This window comes from Lepidochelys olivacea (genome assembly GCF_965140295.1).
Source record: "Lepidochelys olivacea isolate rLepOli2 genome assembly, chromosome: 6".
NCBI lineage: Eukaryota > Metazoa > Chordata > Testudines > Cheloniidae > Lepidochelys > Lepidochelys olivacea.
The window spans coordinates 81,321,129-81,340,355 of NC_140416.1; the positions used below are offsets into that span (position 1 = coordinate 81,321,129).

General features: G+C 38.5%; 1 protein-coding gene across 7 annotated transcripts in view; it reads left to right on the forward strand.

Annotated features, from left to right (window-relative positions):
* Positions 1–19,227, forward strand: part of NPAS3 (neuronal PAS domain protein 3) — a gene marked incomplete at its 5' end in the record, with an annotated part of 847,295 nt that overhangs the window by 591,037 nt on the left and 237,031 nt on the right. For all 7 annotated transcript variants that reach the window (XM_084632755.1, XM_084632756.1, XM_084632754.1 and 4 more), the window contains one exon: positions 4,453–4,542. In XM_084632755.1, the coding sequence (XP_084488881.1) occupies positions 4,453–4,542 (90 nt within the window). The remainder of the gene's footprint in view (positions 1–4,452; positions 4,543–19,227) is intronic.

Consider the following 19,227-nt stretch of genomic DNA (forward strand, 5'->3'; position numbering starts at 1 on the left):
TAAGTTGACAATGGCTATGGAACAGAGTGTAGAACTTTGTAGCCCACGTCTGGTCCACAGGTCATGCTTGCCTTTGTTTTACAAAGTTTCTCTTTAGAAGTCTGGTCTTTGGTAGCGTCTTTGGGGTCCTCAAATGGAAAGAGAGCTTTAAAATTTTGCTACAGGGATACACCTGTGTTTTTCTAACAATAGTTATGCAATTGGACATATGTATGTAATTCAAATCATACTTCCAAGAATATCTCTTTGCTAAACAAAAATTGGCAGCAAACATGTAGCGTACCATGGTGTCAAATACTCTTCTACAACACACCTTCCCTTAGCCCCTCCACCACCATTGTTTGAAGGCTGGATGGTGTCTTGGTGTGCACAAAGGACACAGGCTTTATGAAAAACTGAAAAATTTCAACACGCATTACCTAAATAATAAATATTCATAAATAATACCTATGAATAACAAATGAGACAGCCCTTCACAGATACTGTTTGACCTGTATAAGGAACAACAACGTTGGCACAAGGGTGCTTAGCCCATCTTTGCCCTCTCATATATTTAGGATGGACTAGATTGCATTAGAAGGTTTTCCTATTTTTGTGGGAGGAGTTGTTCTAGATACTATAAATTGAGTTTGTCTTTTCCTTCCACCACTTTAAGGTCTTTCTCTCATTGCCCTCCATTTCAGGAATTGAAATAGTTAGCTCTTTAGTAATCTAATAGGAAATGACTTTTTTCAAAATGTGATCAGATGCACGTTATATACAACTCATTTTGCTCTTCTGACCCTTTCAAATGCTGAATTCTGTCAATGTTGATACACAAATATAACAGGAGGGGGGTGGAAGGTAGGGGTGAGGAAAGAGAAAGTAAGAGGAGGAGGAGGAATCCAGGGGGTCAAAAGGATATGACATGCAGGTAACTAAAAGAGTCCTTGAACAGGAACATTAAAAGGGAATCTGCCTTGTTCTTGTAACAATCACAAAATTGTCCAGGGAGCTGAGTAGTTTGATCTGAAATGACAGAAAATGACCCTCTAATTGTGGCCCTTAAAAACAGATACCATTTGAGGGGCTTGGAAGCATTGTTTCTAGTGGAGTGAGTTCAGTGGACAAAGTCCAGTCATAAAGAGAAACTACATGTAAATATCTTGAAGCTGGGAGGGTCTTCAGAGCCTCAAGTATTAATATGAACAGACAATTCAATTGTGGTCTGTTCAGTTAACATACAAGTACCAGGAGTGCAACACGTGTTTGAGAGGCATCAAAACTACTACTTTCTGGGTGGAAATTCCAGCAGGTGAAAGGAAAGGGAGAGCATTGACCCTGGCTGTCTTGAACTGTCCCCATAATGTTTGGTATTCAAAGCTGCTACACCTTTTCGCCTCTTTAGTTGGGGTTGGTCCTGCTTTGAGAAGGGGGTTGGACTAGATGACCTCCTGAGGTCTCTTCCAAACCTAATCTTCTTCTTCTATGATTCATCCACCCTCTAGTAACTCAAACTGGCAAAATGAAGGAAATCTTATGGGAATAGTCATGAGTCAGTCACACAGAGAGGAAAAACAGCTTTGTGGTATGCTTCCATGGCACCACCAGTCCAGGAACATCCCAGCCATAGTGCTTCTCAGGCAACTCCATGAGGCAAAGGTGGCGAACAGCCTCCCACAAAGGGATGGGGGAGCAGGAACAGTCACTCCTACACCAGGAAGGAGTAGAAGATTAAAGCTATTTAACTGAGAGAAGCAACAAATAGGTGATATGAATGAGTCACTATTATAGTGGGAGTTGGCAATGACACCTGTAATTAAAGGTGATTAACACATTCCATTGTAAGACCCTGTTTTCAGTTGCTCTTAACTTTTCAGACTTTAACCATTCAGGCTGAAATTTTCCATGCCTTGTGTCTACTTGAGGATAACTGTTTTTGTTTTGTTTTGTTTTGTTTTTTTAAAGCTTCAACAAAAATGGTTGAGCTGTTTCCAAAAATGAGGTTAAGGAAAACTATGTTGCTTTGTCGATATTAAAAAAAATGTACTGCCATTTTATTGAGAAGCCTAAATTCCTAAACTTGATGGTGCTCAGACTTGCACTTTGTCCAGGATATAATCCAGGTGCCTTTTACTAATGTCACCACAAAAATTACACCAAGATTTGTCCAAATGATTATATAATATAGCAAACAACATAGAAAAGATCAATGAGGCACTCCTGCTGAATTTACCCTTTCTCATAATATAAGAACAAAAAGGCTGAAAATGTAAAATTGACAGGAGGAAGAACTTTTTATGCAACACATAATTAATCTGTGGAACTCATTGCCTCAAGATATTATTGAGACAAAGAGCATAACAGGATTCTAAAAAGGAACAGACATTTTTATGGGTAATAAAGAATATCTTCAGTTACACTAGTTATACATTTGTGCTTAATGACGTAAGCCAACTACTAACAGCCTGAGGTTAGGGACAAACTTTCCCAGTTGACCTCTTATTGCATAAATGTCCACTACGGATATTTCACACATTCCTCTGAAGCATCTGGTATTATCCACTGTTGGATACAGGATACTGGAATAACATATATAGACCGGTGGCCTGATTAATATGGCAACAACTGTGTTCTGTAGCCAGTGTGGGGAGATAATGGCAGCATGTTAACGAGTCAATGTGATGTGACTGCTGTTGGAAAGAGGCACTCTATCAAATACACCAACACATGGCCACAGAGTCATAGGGTTCTCAATACTATTTATAGTTGGGGTTCAAACAATGTTTCCTGCACTATTGGTAGACCCATGTTCCTGAAGAAGCATGGAGCAGATTCTCAGGACACCGTAAGCCACAGAGCTTTTAAAGGAACCCTCCTCTTCTGACCTTTCTCATTAAGGAGGGGTAAGAGAACAGAACAGAGACACAGTAGCAGAAGAGATGTTTAGAGAATGGAGGATACTACATTTATAAAGGTTTTAATTTTGCCCTTGTATAGGTCTAAATCTGAATTCCACCATTCCAGATTTTTCACCTGTTATTGCTGTTAAAGTTCAAGGAGCCTATGTTAATCATGTGGGGGGGAAAGAGGGGAGATGATGATTTATAAGATGCCATAAACTGCTTGCATAGTATAAATGTTTTACTTGAAGAAAGTCTATGTAGATTTACAATTTTATTAATTCATAAATATAAATTAGAGAGCCTTTCTTTAATGCAATATCTTTTGTGAGTGTTTGTTTTCCAATGTGTGGTTCGTTCTTTTGAGAAAACACAGATTTTTGAACTAATTCCACCATCTACTACATCAGAGAGGGGTGAACACTTGCCAAAGTCAGCTTCTGACCGGCAGTATGTTAGAAATTAATCAAGAAGCAAAGGAATCAAAACATTAAAAAGCCTCAGAAATCACTGCTCTGTATTTGAAAAAGAGTGAATTATTGCAGTCACTTTGGCATCTTATATTTTTCTCTAAATTTGTGTGCAACTCTGTTATCTTGTTCTTCCAAGAACATGTTGATCTCAAATGTAATACGGTTACATTTTTGCTTTACACATACCTGTATCCCAAGGCTTGGATTTGGGATGTTTCCTCATTTGCAACTTCTTATAGTATTACTAATCTCTATAAATTTGTGATTTTGCTTCGGCAAACATTACGTATATGTTTTGCCAATAATTGGCCTCAATAGAGGAATAAAAATGAAATGCCATGTATTCCCAATGAAGAGGCATATTTTCATCTTGATGTGTAGTGATTTACTCCATGTATCAAATTTAGAATATATCTCTTTGTTTATTAACTGCGGTCGTATTTCAAAAGCTGTGAATTAATGTGTATAATCATATCTTGATTTTTCCATTTGCTATGGAAACCAGATCTAAAGACTTGAACTTGTCAGAATAAAATTGAATCTAGTTTTACACTGAAGGGATTGAAGTCATAAAATTTCTATAGACCCAACATAGTTGACAGTATCTGTTGATTGGCTTTGTTTGTTCTCCTACAAAAGGCACGTGTGTTTGTGTGTGTGTGAGGGGAGGGAGGTGTAATCCTGGATTAATTGACAAACTATGGCGGTCCATAATGGTTCAAGTGATGATCTGAATTTTTCTCTTGCTCAGTTTTTTGGGAGGGGGAATTTCCCCCTTTGCTACTGCATAATTTTTGCAGATAGAAAAACTGAAGTATATTTGGTATTATTTTTTCCATATTTCTTGTTGCATGCAAATGAGAATAAATTACACATAATGTATCTATGATTTAAGGAAGACAAAAAATTCCTTGTACTTTGGTATATACCTGTGTGCTGTTTGTGCATATATAAATACAATATACTATAAAAGAAGTGTATTCGGGATACAAGTTTAAAATGTTTATATATGTTCTCAATTCAGTGTTTGATGCCTTTGTTTTAATCTGTTACCAGCTTTGCATCAATCTATTCACTTTTTTTTTCTTACTCTGCAGTCCCTGGATGGATTTGTATTTGCACTAAACCAAGAAGGAAAATTTTTGTACATTTCAGAAACAGTCTCCATCTATTTAGGCCTATCGCAAGTAAGTAAAAATTTTCGATTCTAGAATGTAATTGTGTAAACTGCACTTTTCTGCTAAAGTAATAATCTGTTTTGCAGTATTTTGCATGAATTATTGAATCCATTACTTAAGGTCTGTGTCTCATTCATCCTGAGAAGTAATTGAGAAGTAGGTGTCAGTATTGAATGTTTAGATAAAATAAACTTGGGCCTGAAAACTTTTTGTCACAAAAGATCATTATTAATTTATTGAGAACAAATGAAGTTTCTTTTCTCAGTTGTTTTGAACTTTAAACCTCTATACCTGGTAGGAAAGGGACACACTAATAGTACTTCCCTTGTGTCCTATTACTGGATGTTTATGGAGTACTCTTTATTATCCTGGGAGCTGACACAATGACAGGGAGTCATTTGGAGTCAAGAAATGCTGAAAGAGACCATTAAAATGTCTTGCAGGGAGGGTTCCAACAAGGACACTTTGTAGCCTTCACAAATGTTCACTAATACGAAATGACAAATTTATAAAATACAGTATTTTGATTATTTGTAGTTTAGTTGCTGACATCTGTTTTTCAGAGGCTAAAAGGGAAGGAAAAAGGAAAAGTTGCTTGTTGTGGCTTATTGCTAATCCTACTGCATTCAGAGGCTTCTAGCCGAAAAATCTCCCTTCTATTTGGATTCAGAAATGCAGCAGAGAGTTTTTGCATGATGATTTGCCAAGTAGGATAATCTACTTCTAGTACAGTCACCCCGAGGAGATAAAAATTGAGATAATGTTTGTGTCTGCTCTTTTAAATGGGGACCCATAGTGAACTTGTTGCTTGAGTAAGTTGGCACAGCTCAGAGGAGGCAACTATTAGTATTGGAAGCTTTCAAAAGCTAGTGATTTTGTTGTGCCCCAGCTACATTAAGAATGATATTTTAAAAGAATGAGAGAGATTTTAATGTTTGGTGCAGAAAGAGACCAAATTTAAATATTATCTGATGAGAATCAGAATAAGAGTTATTAACTCTGCAAAGAACACCCAAGCAATTGGCTATCGTGTGTACAGCAATTGTGTTTTGTGGTGGCTCTAGCAAACGGAATGATAGAAATAGAAACGGAGCTATTTTAAATTCCATATTCATATTCTTGTCTCTCATTGAAGTCCCTAGTTTTGTAATGGGCTTTAATCCCTGCCTTAATCTGTTTGGGAGCTGGTATCAAGGATCTCAGGTTTTGGAATTGGTGCACCACCAGGTTGCTAAAACAGTAAAGAATCAGAACTTTAATGTTGTTATTGTCTTAAGCTCATATTAATCTGTTTTATGCATAGTATCCAACAAAGTTTAATAAGCCAATAAAGAAAAAGGATGAATAATTAGTTTAAGCAGGTAAATGCTAATTAGGGAACTCCTGAAAGGCATCCATTATACACTAGCTTAAAACAAATTTTACAGCGCTGGTTAGTGGTGTAATCCAAATTCTGTCAAGGCAACTGCATTTTCTGTAATTGAGATGTGTATGTTTGCTTTGCATAACAGATGGCTCTGTATGCTTAGACTGATAGCTAGGAAAATAATAATTGCATTATTCTGGCCAAAAGAATATTAGCTCTTGGGTTTTGGCCATTTCAGTCAGTCCTCCTGCCAGCACAGCATATGCACATATATGGATTGGATTTTCAAGGAAATTGATGCATCTGGAATAGTGTGGCCATCTGAAATATCATCTGTTAAAGAAAAATGTGGCTTTAACCCTATGCTAGTCTCTTGTAAAATTTTCTTCCACTGCTTTTTAACTGTAATAGTTGGTAAGACTCTCCTTATTCTAAACTTGTGTCAAGTTGTTGAGCCATTACACTTCATCCTTTGAAGCAAGTGTTCAGATGAATAAAGCAATTACTATTTTTCTTAATTATTTGGGTGACTGTAGCACATAGGACTTTAGTTATGGACCAGGACACTATACTAGGTTCTGTACAAACATGGAACAAAAAGGCATTCCCTGTCCCGAAGGGCTTACAGTCTAAGATGAGAGACAACAGGGGGATGGAGGCCGGTGGGGGAGTACTAAGAAACAATGAGACAGTATTGGTCAGCCTGATGGGATGTGGTCTCAGCACATCAGCAGCCTAACCATTGTCATGTTTTTTGTAGGCTTAATGGAACAGTCTGGTTTTGAGGAGGGTTTTGAAGGAGAGCAAGTTAGATTTTCAGAGATTTATGAGGAGCTTCTCTCAAGCATGAGGGGCAGTGTGGCAGAAAGCACAAAGGTGCTTGTTAGAAAATGTAACAAGTGGATGATGGAGGCTGGCATCCTGATCAGATCGGAAGCGGGGTCTGACATTTTGATAACAAATGAAACGTGATGGGCAGGATAGGGATAGCCATGAAAGGCCTTGTAAGTTGTCACGGTTCCTCCCCCACTCTGAACTCTAGGGTACAGATGTGGGGACCTGCATGAAAAACCTCCTAAGCTTATCTTTACCAGCTTAGGTCAAAACTTCCCCAAGGTACAAAATATTACATCCGTTATCCTTGGACTGGCCGCTACCACCACCAAACTAATACTGGTTACTGGGGAAGAGCTGTTTGGACGCGTCCTTCCCCCCAAAATACTTCCCAAAACCTTGCACCCCACTTCCTGGACAAGGTTTGGTAAAAAGCCTCACCAATTTGCCTAGGTGACTACAGACCCAGACCCTTGGATCTTAAGAACACTGAACAATCCTCCCAACACTTGCACCCCCCCTTTCCTGGGAAATGTTGGATAAAAAGCCTCACCAATTTGCATAGGTGACCACAGACCCAAACCCTTGGATCTGAGAACAATGAAAAAGCATTCAGTGTTTTACGAGAAGACTTTTAATAAAAAATAGAAGTAAATAGAAATAAAGAAATCCCCCCTGTAAAATCAGGATGGTAGATATCTTACAGGGTAATTAGATTCAAAAACATAGAGAACCCCTCTAGGCAAAACCTTAAGTTACAAAAAAGATACACAGACAGAAATAGTTATTCTATTCAGCACAATTCTTTTCTCAGCCATTTAAAGAAATCATAATCTAACACATACCTAGCTAGATTACTTACTAAAAGTTCTAAGACTCCATTCCTGTTCTGTCCCCGGCCAAGACGACTACAGACAGACCCAGACCCTTTGTTTCTCTCCCTCCTCCCAGCTTTTGAAAGTATCTTGTCTCCTCATTGGTCATTTTGGTCAGGTGCCAGCGAGGTTACCTGTAGCTTCTTAACCCTTTACAGGTGAGAGGAGCTTTCCCCTGGCCAGGAGGGATTTCAAAGGGGTTTACCCTTCCCTTTATATTTATGACATAAGTGAAGATGAGTAGCTTATGTTTGATGTGCTTGAGACAGGAACGCCAATGGAGGGATTGCCTAAACATGTTACAGTATTTGACATATCATAACATCTCTTTGCATTTACTAATCAAGGTATCAGTGAAAAATTTTGTTGAAAAATCAAGAGTGAGATTGTGGACTTCATCAGCATAATAAGTGAAATCTGCTGAGGGCCTTTGATTTACCCACTAAAATATGTCAGGTTGGTGTCCCCACCAATCTTTGCTTAAGACATTTGTACTTTATCAGGCCATAAATGAGTAAAATTGTGTACACTGTATACATCCTTACCACATTTTTTCAGTTGCCTTCCTGTAAATGCTGTAAAAATCTTACAGATGCATCATTAGCAGTAGCAAAAGGAAAACTGCAATCATGCATACTAAATAACCATTCAAACGCTTTATTTATTACAAAGAGCTGATTGGCAAAAATAGCCATGCAAACAAATTCTTGCAGTACAAAGGAAATGCTAATATGTCACTACAGTGACTTCAAAATAGTCCAAAGTGAGGAAGCCATTGCGGTATGTTGTTATTTCATTGAATTGTGATATGTGATGAAGCTGGCAAGAACAAGCATTAATGGGATATGAACACATAAGATATCTTACCTCCAATTCTTTGCATTATAGAATCATAGAAATGCAGGGCTGGAAAGGATCTCGAAAAGTCATCAAGTCCAGTCCCCATGCTGAGGTAGGACAAAGTAAATGTAGACCATCCCTGACAGGTGTTTGTCCAACCTGTTCTTAAAAATCTCCAACGACTTGGATTCCACCACCTCCCTTGGAAGCCTATTCCAGAGCTTAACTACCTTTATATAAAGTGCTATAAGATAAATATTGCTTGATTCCTCTGTGAGGCTGGCCGAAGGTAGATTTGGGTAGAATGCACCCTGCAGACACTTTGTGAAACTTCTAAAACATTCCATAATGTAAATTCTAAGCTTCTTCAGTTGATTCCTCTTCCTGAAGTGCTGGTTTATAAGTTTTATTTTAATGTCTAGTGCTGCTTTGCTGATAGTACTTTGTTTCTGTTTCTTTGTCTTTTTTATTTAATATGAATGAAAATTAGGTAGCTCGTTTTTTTTTTAGAAATAGACAGGAAAAATGTCACATCCAGTTAAGAGAAAACAGTCTTTTGACCCAACTTCAAAGGATGAATGTAGAGTTTTCTCCGTGAGCCCAATTTTTCTCTTTTGTGTACCTTGAGAGTCAGTGGTTCAATAAAATGGATGCTGATGTGCAAAGTAAGATGAATAGTAACGAAATCTGACAATACTTATCTCTCTAGAGCTAGTCTGGGGGGGATAATAATGAGGTTACTTGTTTCAAAGTCTGGGCCTACTTTAATAATAAATAAAAATTGTAATAACTACTCTTTCAACATTGTAATGATTGTACATTGCATATAGACATCAAAATATATCTATTTGGATTTTAAACACTTTGGGCTGGATTCACAAAAGGATGTATGTGCCTAAATCCCAGAATCAGACCCTTCCCCCCCCCCCCCGGGATTAACACCCCTCATCCCTCTCAGCTGCCTCTAAAATTACTTGGTACCTAAAATTTTTGAAGTTAAAGGCACCCCTCTTTCTGCTTCTGAGCACACTCACTGCAGCCCCATACCAGGCACCCGGATGCCTAAGCCACAGAGCGATGCACAAATCAGGAGAAGGTAGGTGTTTCTCTGCCTGCAAGGCTCAGTCTGGTAAGCATGCTCAGACCTTATCTAGTGGATTGGGCTCCTGTATACAAGTTTACACAAAACAACTGGTAGGAGTGTGGGGAGGGGAAGGAGACATTCCCTTGGAACTATCAGCCCAGTGACTAAGGAACTCTCCTGATTGGTGGCAGATCCCAGTTCAAATCTCTTTCCCCCCTCAGGGGACTTGAACCGGGGGTTTCTCGCATCCATACTTACATACCAGGTGAGTATCCTAACTACTGGGCTAAAAGTTATGAAGGAGCATGTCCTCCCCCCACCCTCTGCCTTCTTGCTAAAAGCACCTAACACCAGGAGATGGTTTATAGCTAAGAATCTCAAGCAGAGGAAGGTGTCTCCCTGTAGCCCAGACTAAAGTGCCCATCTGTCAGAGATGAGCAGGGCTTAACACACATCCCTTGGCTTTGTACCTCTCATTGGCTACCTTATGCGAGGAGCCTCCTTGCATGCTGGCTTTTGTGAATCCCATTCTGAGATGCCTCTCTCTTCCCATTCATTGTATTGAAAACCTAGGTGTTGAACTCAGGCTTTGTGAATCCCAGTGATTTTCTAGACACCTACATTTCTTTGTGAGTCTAGTCCTTTATCTTCAGGCTAGTGATGACCGGGAATTTTATGTTAGTTGGTTTGTAGAATTTGATTTTAGAGTGCTTCTTCCAAAACAGTTCACTCTGGAATGGTATTGAGAGCAGTTTCAGAGAATATCAGATGCACATTTGTGGCAGATACTAAGGAGAAAAGATGAAGGAAACTAAAATAAGGGTTTAAGAGTTAGAAGAAATGGGCTACATTGTATAGGCCATATCCTCAGCTTGTGTAAATCTGCACGGTTCCATTATGATTTGGCCCTATGTTCCTCCCAGTATAAAGTGGTCCAGAAACTGTAGCATTCGCATGTAGACTCATGATTATTTAGACGCTTATGGTACACGTGTACATAGGGGTTTCTATACTGGGGATTTTTGCATGGAATTATTGACACTGGTAAAACATGTAAGGAAAAATTCTGTCCCCATTGAAGTCAATAGCAAACTCCCATTGAATCCAGCGGGGCAGGATTTTACTCCTGGAGTAGAAGAGTGTGCTCAGAAGCAGGAAAAAAAAAAAAAAACCTAAAGGACCTAAAAAGTGACTTGCAATGGGTACATGCCACTTTTCACAGTGCAACACATCTGCATCAGGGGTGCAAAAATCCCCAGTGCAGGCCAGCTCTGTTTCTGTCTGTCTAGCCACATTGCAAATCCAACAGACAGTTTGAAATACCAAGAAACTACCATCCTTTGAAAATGAACAATTCCTGAATTTCTTGAATTATTAATAGAGTGGGAACAGATTTCAAATATAGATGCCTAAATTGGTCACCAGATTCCCACATCTGGGCACTCAAATGGGCACTCAGGCACTCAAATTGCTATTTAAGGCCTCTAAATGGCAATGTGAATGTCTAAATCTGGGATTTGCGTACATAATTTAGGTGGCTAAATTTAAGAAATTGGCCCACAGTATGTTTTATCTTTGAATTGAACAATTTCTGCTCAAAAGAAAAATTACGACTTGAACAAAAATGGGAAATTAACAGACTTTTATCATTAAAAAACATGATAGGCCAAGAAGCTGGCTAAACCTCTTCTCATTTTCCTGAAACAAGCTCTCAGTCATTTCCTACTGACAGTAGTACTCTGCTTGTATATTATGGATTACCTCCCTTCTCTTTTCTTTCTGTAAAGTCCACACCTTAAAATAATAAGATACCTACCTTAGCTTCAAGCTTCCCAGGACCCAGACAGGGTTGCAAATTGGCCCGTTTAAAGAAAGCTCTCTAAAAGGGAGCAGTGCAGCTGCACACATAATAAGAACTAATAAATGTATGTTGGGGGAGGGGAGAGAATAAATTATTGTTTTATCCTTTTAAAAACAAAGTAGGTGTGCAGACAACAGGTATATTAGATATGAACAGCTTTACTCGTTCTGTCACGGATCTTTGTAGTTTGGATCCCTGTGCATTTGTTCTGTGGAATGGCAAATAAAATTATAGCTACAGCACACAAGTACAAGGTCAAATAAATGACAGTACTCAGTCTATTTGTGAAGCTATTCTGAAAGGGAACCATGGTGCCAAATGTGGTTTATTTGAATAATAAAGAAGAATTAGATTCCCCTGATAACTTGGCTGAGGGCCAATAAATCACTGGAGGTTAAGGATGCTTTGCAACTGCCGTGTATTTCTTTTGCTGTTACGAAGCACAAACCTCAACTACTATTCTCTACCTGTTTTTCAATGTAAATCAAGCTGAGGTTGGTATACGGTTAATGCATTACTTTATGCTGGGTTTGTTTAAAAAAATAGTATAAGGAAAACATTGATATTTGCATTTGTTCTGTTAGTTCTAGCTCATTTCCCACCACAACATTTTAAAACCTGTATTTCACGGACAAAATAAATACTATGTAACAAAGCCTCATAATAAAATAATTAAGAACCTCCAGTATTTTTCTATTTAATATTTGAACTTAGTATTTCTTATTCTAGATTTGAATAGTAGTGGTAAGGATGATCAAATATTCAGTTAATAAATTCATGCACTAACGTTGATAATTATATAGAATTTTGACCCCTTTTAAACATAATTATTAAATAAAACCAGATGAAATTCAGTATTGTATAGGTTTTCAGGAAGTATTTTTCAGTGTTCAGCATAGGAAAGTTATTTACTTTCATGTAAAAAGAAGGGTGTGGGGGAGGGAGCCCTTTTCAAATACAGAGGCTTTGAGGGTTTTGAGACCATTGAGAAAATATAAGTATCAAAATAATTCAGAAACAGTACAAGGCACAGTGGCACATTATCAATTTACAACATTTAAATTGATAAATGCTTGGTGGTGAAGGCCTACAAGGGCACTTTGAAAAGCAAATAGCGACCTGGTGAAGAAATTGATTTCCCCCCCCCGAAAATGACTGCATGATGCATCATTTGACTGCATGCTGTCCAAGTGCTTGACAGAGATAATCTCAGCAATCCCACGGGTGACCTTATCGTTCTCAACAGGGCAACTTTGTCTAGGTTCTGACTTTGTGCTTGTCAAGGTTTCTCCAGGCAGGATCCTTAGGGGGGAAAAGTTCCTCTGTTCGATCCAGATATTGAACCACTCTTCAAGGCACCCTCTCCCCTCCCCTGCCCCCCCTGCTTCCAAAAAGGCAAGCTCATTCGCTTTCTTCATAATTATGAATGAACTTAACAAGAGAAAATATCTACAGACGGAGCATCTTTGCTGAAACCATTATTGCCTTTTCACTGTAGTTTAGCATAGCTCTTAAAGGAGAAAAAGATACCTGCCATTAGAGGTTATCAGACACAGCCGAAAGGCTCCAAAGCACACTACAATCTTTTGCGTAACAGAAATATTCTGTCCAGCTTCTTTCTTTCTTACAATCAGTTTTCTTGGTTATTTTTGTATATGAAAAGTATTTGACATTGTTTCATTAATCCAAATTATTGTCTAATAATTTTGTCCCCTGTAATGATGATCTTGATTTTTTTCACCCTAACCCAAGAACTTTTAAGACAACTCAAGTGCAAATGACAAACTGACGCAAGGCATAAACATCAACATCAATATGCATAATTTTGCATAGATACCCTGTAACAACCTTCACTTCATGTGATCCAAAACACTTTGCCCGTGTTATTTGGGTGTTATAAAATTGTTTTATCTGGTACAGATGAATATATTACACAAATATTCAGTTGCAATGGTATTTTCAAATTTGTAGTAATGTTTTTAAAATGTACTTTGAATTATCAAAAAATTGTGTTTATTACACAGTTTGGAATTGTTAATTAAAATTCCCGATTAACAACCTATTGAAAGCAGATGTTATGCTCTCTTTGGTACCCCAGTGCTGCATTAGCCACTGCCTTTGACACCCACAGTTCACCATATTCAACATCTTTTACCTCCTTCTTTCATCCACAACATTAATTCTGAGTGAACAAGACGTGCTTCCTTGCTTTTGACAAGATTTGCTGCAGTCTCATGCGACAAAAACCCAACACTCATTCCAGATTCAGAAAGTAGGATTTATAACAGCATTTTAATTTAATGTTGGATGTCGAACATATAAAGAGATCACAGTAGTACTAGAGCTGAAAATTGATGCCTTTTTTATTAGTGTCCTCTCAGAAGTGGGTGAGCCGCTGTTTGTGCAATGGAGCACAGAGCACCACAGTCAGATGAATGAGGATATGCTATCTGCAAGGAATCATATTTCAAACCACTGTCTGCTTCTATTGATGTGCTCAGAGTTGAAAGGTTATGCTAGTAAATGCCATCAGAATTTCCAGCATTAGAAATCTGTGGAATAATCCTCTGACTGTCACTTTGTAGTCTGTCAAAATACAGTACATAGTGATATTTTGCTTATTTTTTTACTTAAAATTAGCTTATTGCTACTGATCACATTGCTTTGCTTAGTTTTCCCCAGTATAATTTAAATACTGCCAACAATATAGCTTTAAAGGTTCTGTTGAATACACCAAACTATGACTGAGAGAACTAAAGAAATCCAGTGTGTCATTTCACATGAGAATCATGTTCTCCTTATTTATACTTTTAAACATATTTTAGCAGCCATTGAGGCTGAAATATTGAAAGCCTTTATGCAGAAGGGTTACACTAGTTAGAATGAATCACACAGATTCTTGGTACAATAAAATATAGCCTCATTGGTTTAACATTTGAAGGCTGCGGACTTTTTGTGTTGCTTAATAATTACTGGCATTTGATATTAAATATAAGATGTTGATAATATAAGATATTTTCACTTCAGTTAACACCTTCCAATAGTAACTAAGCAAAAGTCTGAAAACATTATTGGTAATTAGACTGTTTGCTTCATGATATAGGCAATGTTATGTTTTCCGGTTAATTTTGAAAGTAGTGTATAGAAAAAATATGATTAAGGAAATTTAGATGTTCTAAAATTGTCATTCATATTAAAACCAAGAAACACTGTTTTCCTAAATTAACGTACAATGTAGTTAAGCAAGCTTTGGAAATGTAAAACTCCAAGTTTGCTGGAGATAGTTTGGTATCTTTTTTTCATTGACTAGCTACATATATTTGTATGCTTGTCAATTAATATTTTATGTATATTAACGGAGCTGTTTATCTTACCATGCAAAAATTGGTAAAAGGGATATTTTGTAGGAAACGTAACAAATAAGATCTTCTGTATAAATATCTTTTCTCTGCTGTTCTAATACTGTAGAAATTGGAATGAAATACAAAATTCTCATATAGATGGTAGGGTAATTACTTAAGCTCAGAGGAACAAGGTCGTAAAGTCATTCCATTCATGGGTAATCAAAATTTCATTTCTATAAGAAAAAAAGATGTGTATCACTTTTTAGCTATTACATAAGAAGACATGTTTTTCAAGACTGGTATATCACGGCAACAATTCTATTGATAATTTCACTTGTTTAGTTGGCTAATACCACAGAAATTTACTTTAGGGTTTGAATAAGATTTGGGAATTGGCTGATAGCTTTAAAATGGATGCTCCCTCTATTGCAACAACAAATGTTCTCTTGCAATTATTTATTATGTTTAGTGCCTCGTCAAAGGTGTGGTATTCCTTTCCTGCATGGATCAAAATGTAACAGACCTGGTAAAATTAATTTTAATAGGTTAAAAAAAATCTGTCAAGAAAGTTATTTTCCTGTAAACAGTGCTTTTTAAAACATTGCTTCTTCCTGTTGTTTTTAATCTGGTAGGATTTTTAATTCAACATAGAACAGCTGACAAAACTACTTTCTCTGTTACTACTATAGTACAATTAGGATAAGTGATCATGAGTTTGAGGCACTAGAGAGCCATGTAGCTCAGGTGCAATCCACAGGTTTGGTCAGCATTACTGCCAGCGCCAAGTGCTCAAAAAGGATGGGTCAGCCCCCCAAAATCACGAGCCTGTCTTAAAAATCGTGAGATTTTACAAACAATAAATTTTGGTTTCCATTTGTTTTCTGGAGTTAGAGCTTTTAGGGTTCACGTTTTCAAATTTTTCTCCACGGCCAGGAGGACTAGAAACTTACTTTTTTAAAAAGAGAAAACTGAGATTTTCAGCATCAGAATTTCCAGCATGCCCAAGGCCTTATGGAAAACACCAAACATTGTGACACTTGTGATCAAATCACAAGAATTGGCAAAACTGGGTCAGAACTCTATTTGGCTGCCTGGTCTTAGGCAGAGTTTACAGAGAGCCAAGCAAATGGGCCATAGTCTCTGGGAATTCTTCTACTCCTGGGGAGAAGAAGTGAGTGATAGAGAAGTGAGAGGGGAAACAATCATCACTGTCTTAGCAGCCAGGAGAGGGAGAGAAGGAGTACTCCAACCCTTTATTAGCAGCCAGAGGTTAAGTGGAGAGAGAGCAGAAATACATTGACATGTTTCAGAGTAACAGTCGTGTTAGTCTGTATTCGCAAAAAGAAAAGGAGTACTTGTGGCACCTTAGAGACTAACCAATTTATTTGAGCATAAGCTTTCGTGAGCTACAGCTAACTTCATTGGATGCATACTGTGGAAAGTTTATAAGATTTTATTATATACACACAAAGCATGAAAAAATACCTCCTCCCACCCCACTCTCCTGCTGGTAATAGCTTATCTAAAGTGATCACTGTCCTTACAATGTGTATGATAATCAAGGTGGGCCATTTCCAACACAAATCCAGGTTTTCTCAAACCCCCCTCCCATACACACACACAAACTCACTCTCCTGCTAGTAATAGCTTATCCAAAGTGACCACTCTCCTTACATGAAAGTCGCTATTTTACAACAAAAAAACTTCAAATCCAGACTCCAGCAAGAAACTGCTGAATTGGAATTCATTTGCAAACTGGATACAATTAACTTAGGCTTGAATAGAGACTGGGAGTGGCTTAGTCATTATGCAAGGTAGCCTATTTCCCCTTGTTTTTTCCTACCCCCCCCCCACCAGACGTTCTTGTTAAACCCTGGATTTGTGCTAGAAATGGCCCACCTTGATTATCATACACAATGTAAGGAGAGTGGTCATTTTGGATAAGCTATTACCAGCAGGAAAGTGAGTTTGGTGGGGGGGGGGGTGAGAAAACCTGGATTTGTGTTGGAAATGGTCCACCTTGATTATCATACACATTGTAAGGAGAGTGGTCACTTTAGATAAGCTATTACCAGCAGGAGAGTGGGATGGGAGGAGGTATTTTTTTCATGCTTTGTGTGTATATAATAAGATCTTATAAACTTTCCACAGTATGCATCCGATGAAGTGAGCTGTAGCTCACGAAAGCTTATGCTCAGATAAATTGGTTAGTCTCTAAGGTGCCACAAGTACTCCTTTTCTTTTTTCAGAAATACATTCTCACTCTCAGTAGCCAGGAAGTTTTAGGGAAGGGAAGAGAGAGGAGATGCACCTCTGTCAACAGCCAGGAAGTTGAGAGGAGGGAGCAGAGAGGAGAAGCACCTCCTTTCAATTGCTAGGAAGTGTGTCTAAGAGTAGTGAGGAGAATTATCTCCTCCTTAGTAGCCAGGATGTTTCTGGGGAGGGGAGTGGAGGAGTGGGAGGACGGGAAGGGAAAAGCAAAGCACAGAGAGACAGAGAGGAGAAATACCTCCTCCTATCAATCAGCAGACAAGAAGTAGAAGAGAAGAGAAACACCTGCTCTTACTAAGGCTATATCTACACTACAGACCTTACAGCGGCATAGCTGTACCGTGGCAGCTGTGCTGCCGCAAGATCTCCTGTGTAGCCGCTCTATGCCGACAGGAGACCTTGTGGCAATTAACCCCCCTGCAATGAGCTGTGGTAACTATGTCGGTGGGAGACACTCTCTTGCTGACATAGCGCTGTCCACACCGGCGCTTTTGTTGATGAAACTTATGTCGGTCGAGGGGAGAGGGGTCACACCCCTGACCGACAAAAGTTTTATTGACAAAAGTGCTAATGTAGACATAGCCTAAGCTGCTGAGAGTTAGTGCTGTGAATAGGAATATTCCCTCCCTCTCACAAGGTGCTGAGGAAGAAGGGGAATAGAGCAGGGGAATCATGAGTCAGATCCCTGCCCCCCCCCCCCCCCACCATGAGATTGACTTAAAATCATGAGATTTTTAAAAACAATTCTTTTTAGGGTTTTTTTTTTTATTTGCCTTCTGTTTTTTTAGCCTTTAGGGTTCATGCACATTGTAGGAGAGTGGTCACTTTGGATGAACTATTACCAGCAGGAGAGTGAGTTTGTGTGTGTGGTTTTTGGAAAAAAAGGGGCGGAGGGTGAGAAGACCTGGATTTGTGCTGGAAATGGCCCAGCTTGATTATCATACTCATTGTAAGGAGAGTGATCACTTTAGATAAGCTATTACCAGCAGGAGAGTGGGGTGGGAGGAGGTATTGTTTCATGGTCTCTGTGTATATAATGTCTTCTGCAGTTTCCACAGTATGCATCCGATGAAGTGAGCTGTAGCTCACGAATGCTTATGCTCAAATAAATTGGTTAGTCTCTAAGGTGCCACAAGTACTCCTTTTCTGTTTGCGATATTTTCAAGACTTTCCCTGCTGCCATGAATGCTGGAAACTTACTTTTATTTTTAAAAGAGCTGAGATTCTCAGGCAATAGCATGATTCCAGCAGCTGGTTCTTTGAAGAAAACATCAAATATCACCAAGCTTGCAATAAAATCATGAGTTGGCGAGAGAGAGAGAGAGAGAGAGAGAGAGAAATGCTGGCTCTCTGTATTTGAATGGAGTCACAGAGAGCTATAAAATAATAATAGCAGAGTGTATTTTTCAGACCTTTGCATATGTAGTGACATTGTGTCATGAAGCCAAAATGTCATGACACGAACACCATTGCCACACTTTTTAACCATTTCACCCCATCATTAGCTTAAGACTCTGTCTGTGACTTCGGTGAATGACAAAGTCATCTTTGGGCCTTCAGGGCTGAGTACTTCTGAATTAGGATGTAGGCAGTAATGAGGCACAGTTGAACTATTTGATACTTCAGTTTGGAATGATGTCTGCTTTTGGATGACACTTGCTGGAGCAGAAGGGGCTCGCACAAGGCCACACGCACTCCTTAACTCTCACTAGAGCTCTCACTAGAGCAAAGAATTTAAGTGAGATTTTAGCTGTGCATAGGGTCTTGTGAGACTTCATAGGATGAATTTAGGGACTATAACCTACAGTATTAGTTTTTGTTGTAAATGTGCTGTTTCACATAGCTCAGCCAACAGGAATATAATATGTACACTATAAAGGCCTGATCCAAAGCTCTTTGAAGGCAATGGAAAGACTTCAGTGGGCTTTGGATCAGGACCTACACATGCCAGGTTTTATCATCATTATCAGTATAGTGTTAGTATTATGCTTTACATGAGGTATATTTTAGGAAACTGTTTATAGTTATTGCTCACCTCATTGTCCCTGTAAGCAGCAGGTACTTTGAAGTGCATGAATATAAGCGACAGCTTGATTATACTATTTTTGTTTCCTGGTTCAGTTACAGCTTGATTGTATGCTTTCAAATATTACTGCAATGTAGTAGTTTGATTTCCTTGTCCTACCCCATGCTCCACTTCGTATCCATCAGCAATATAT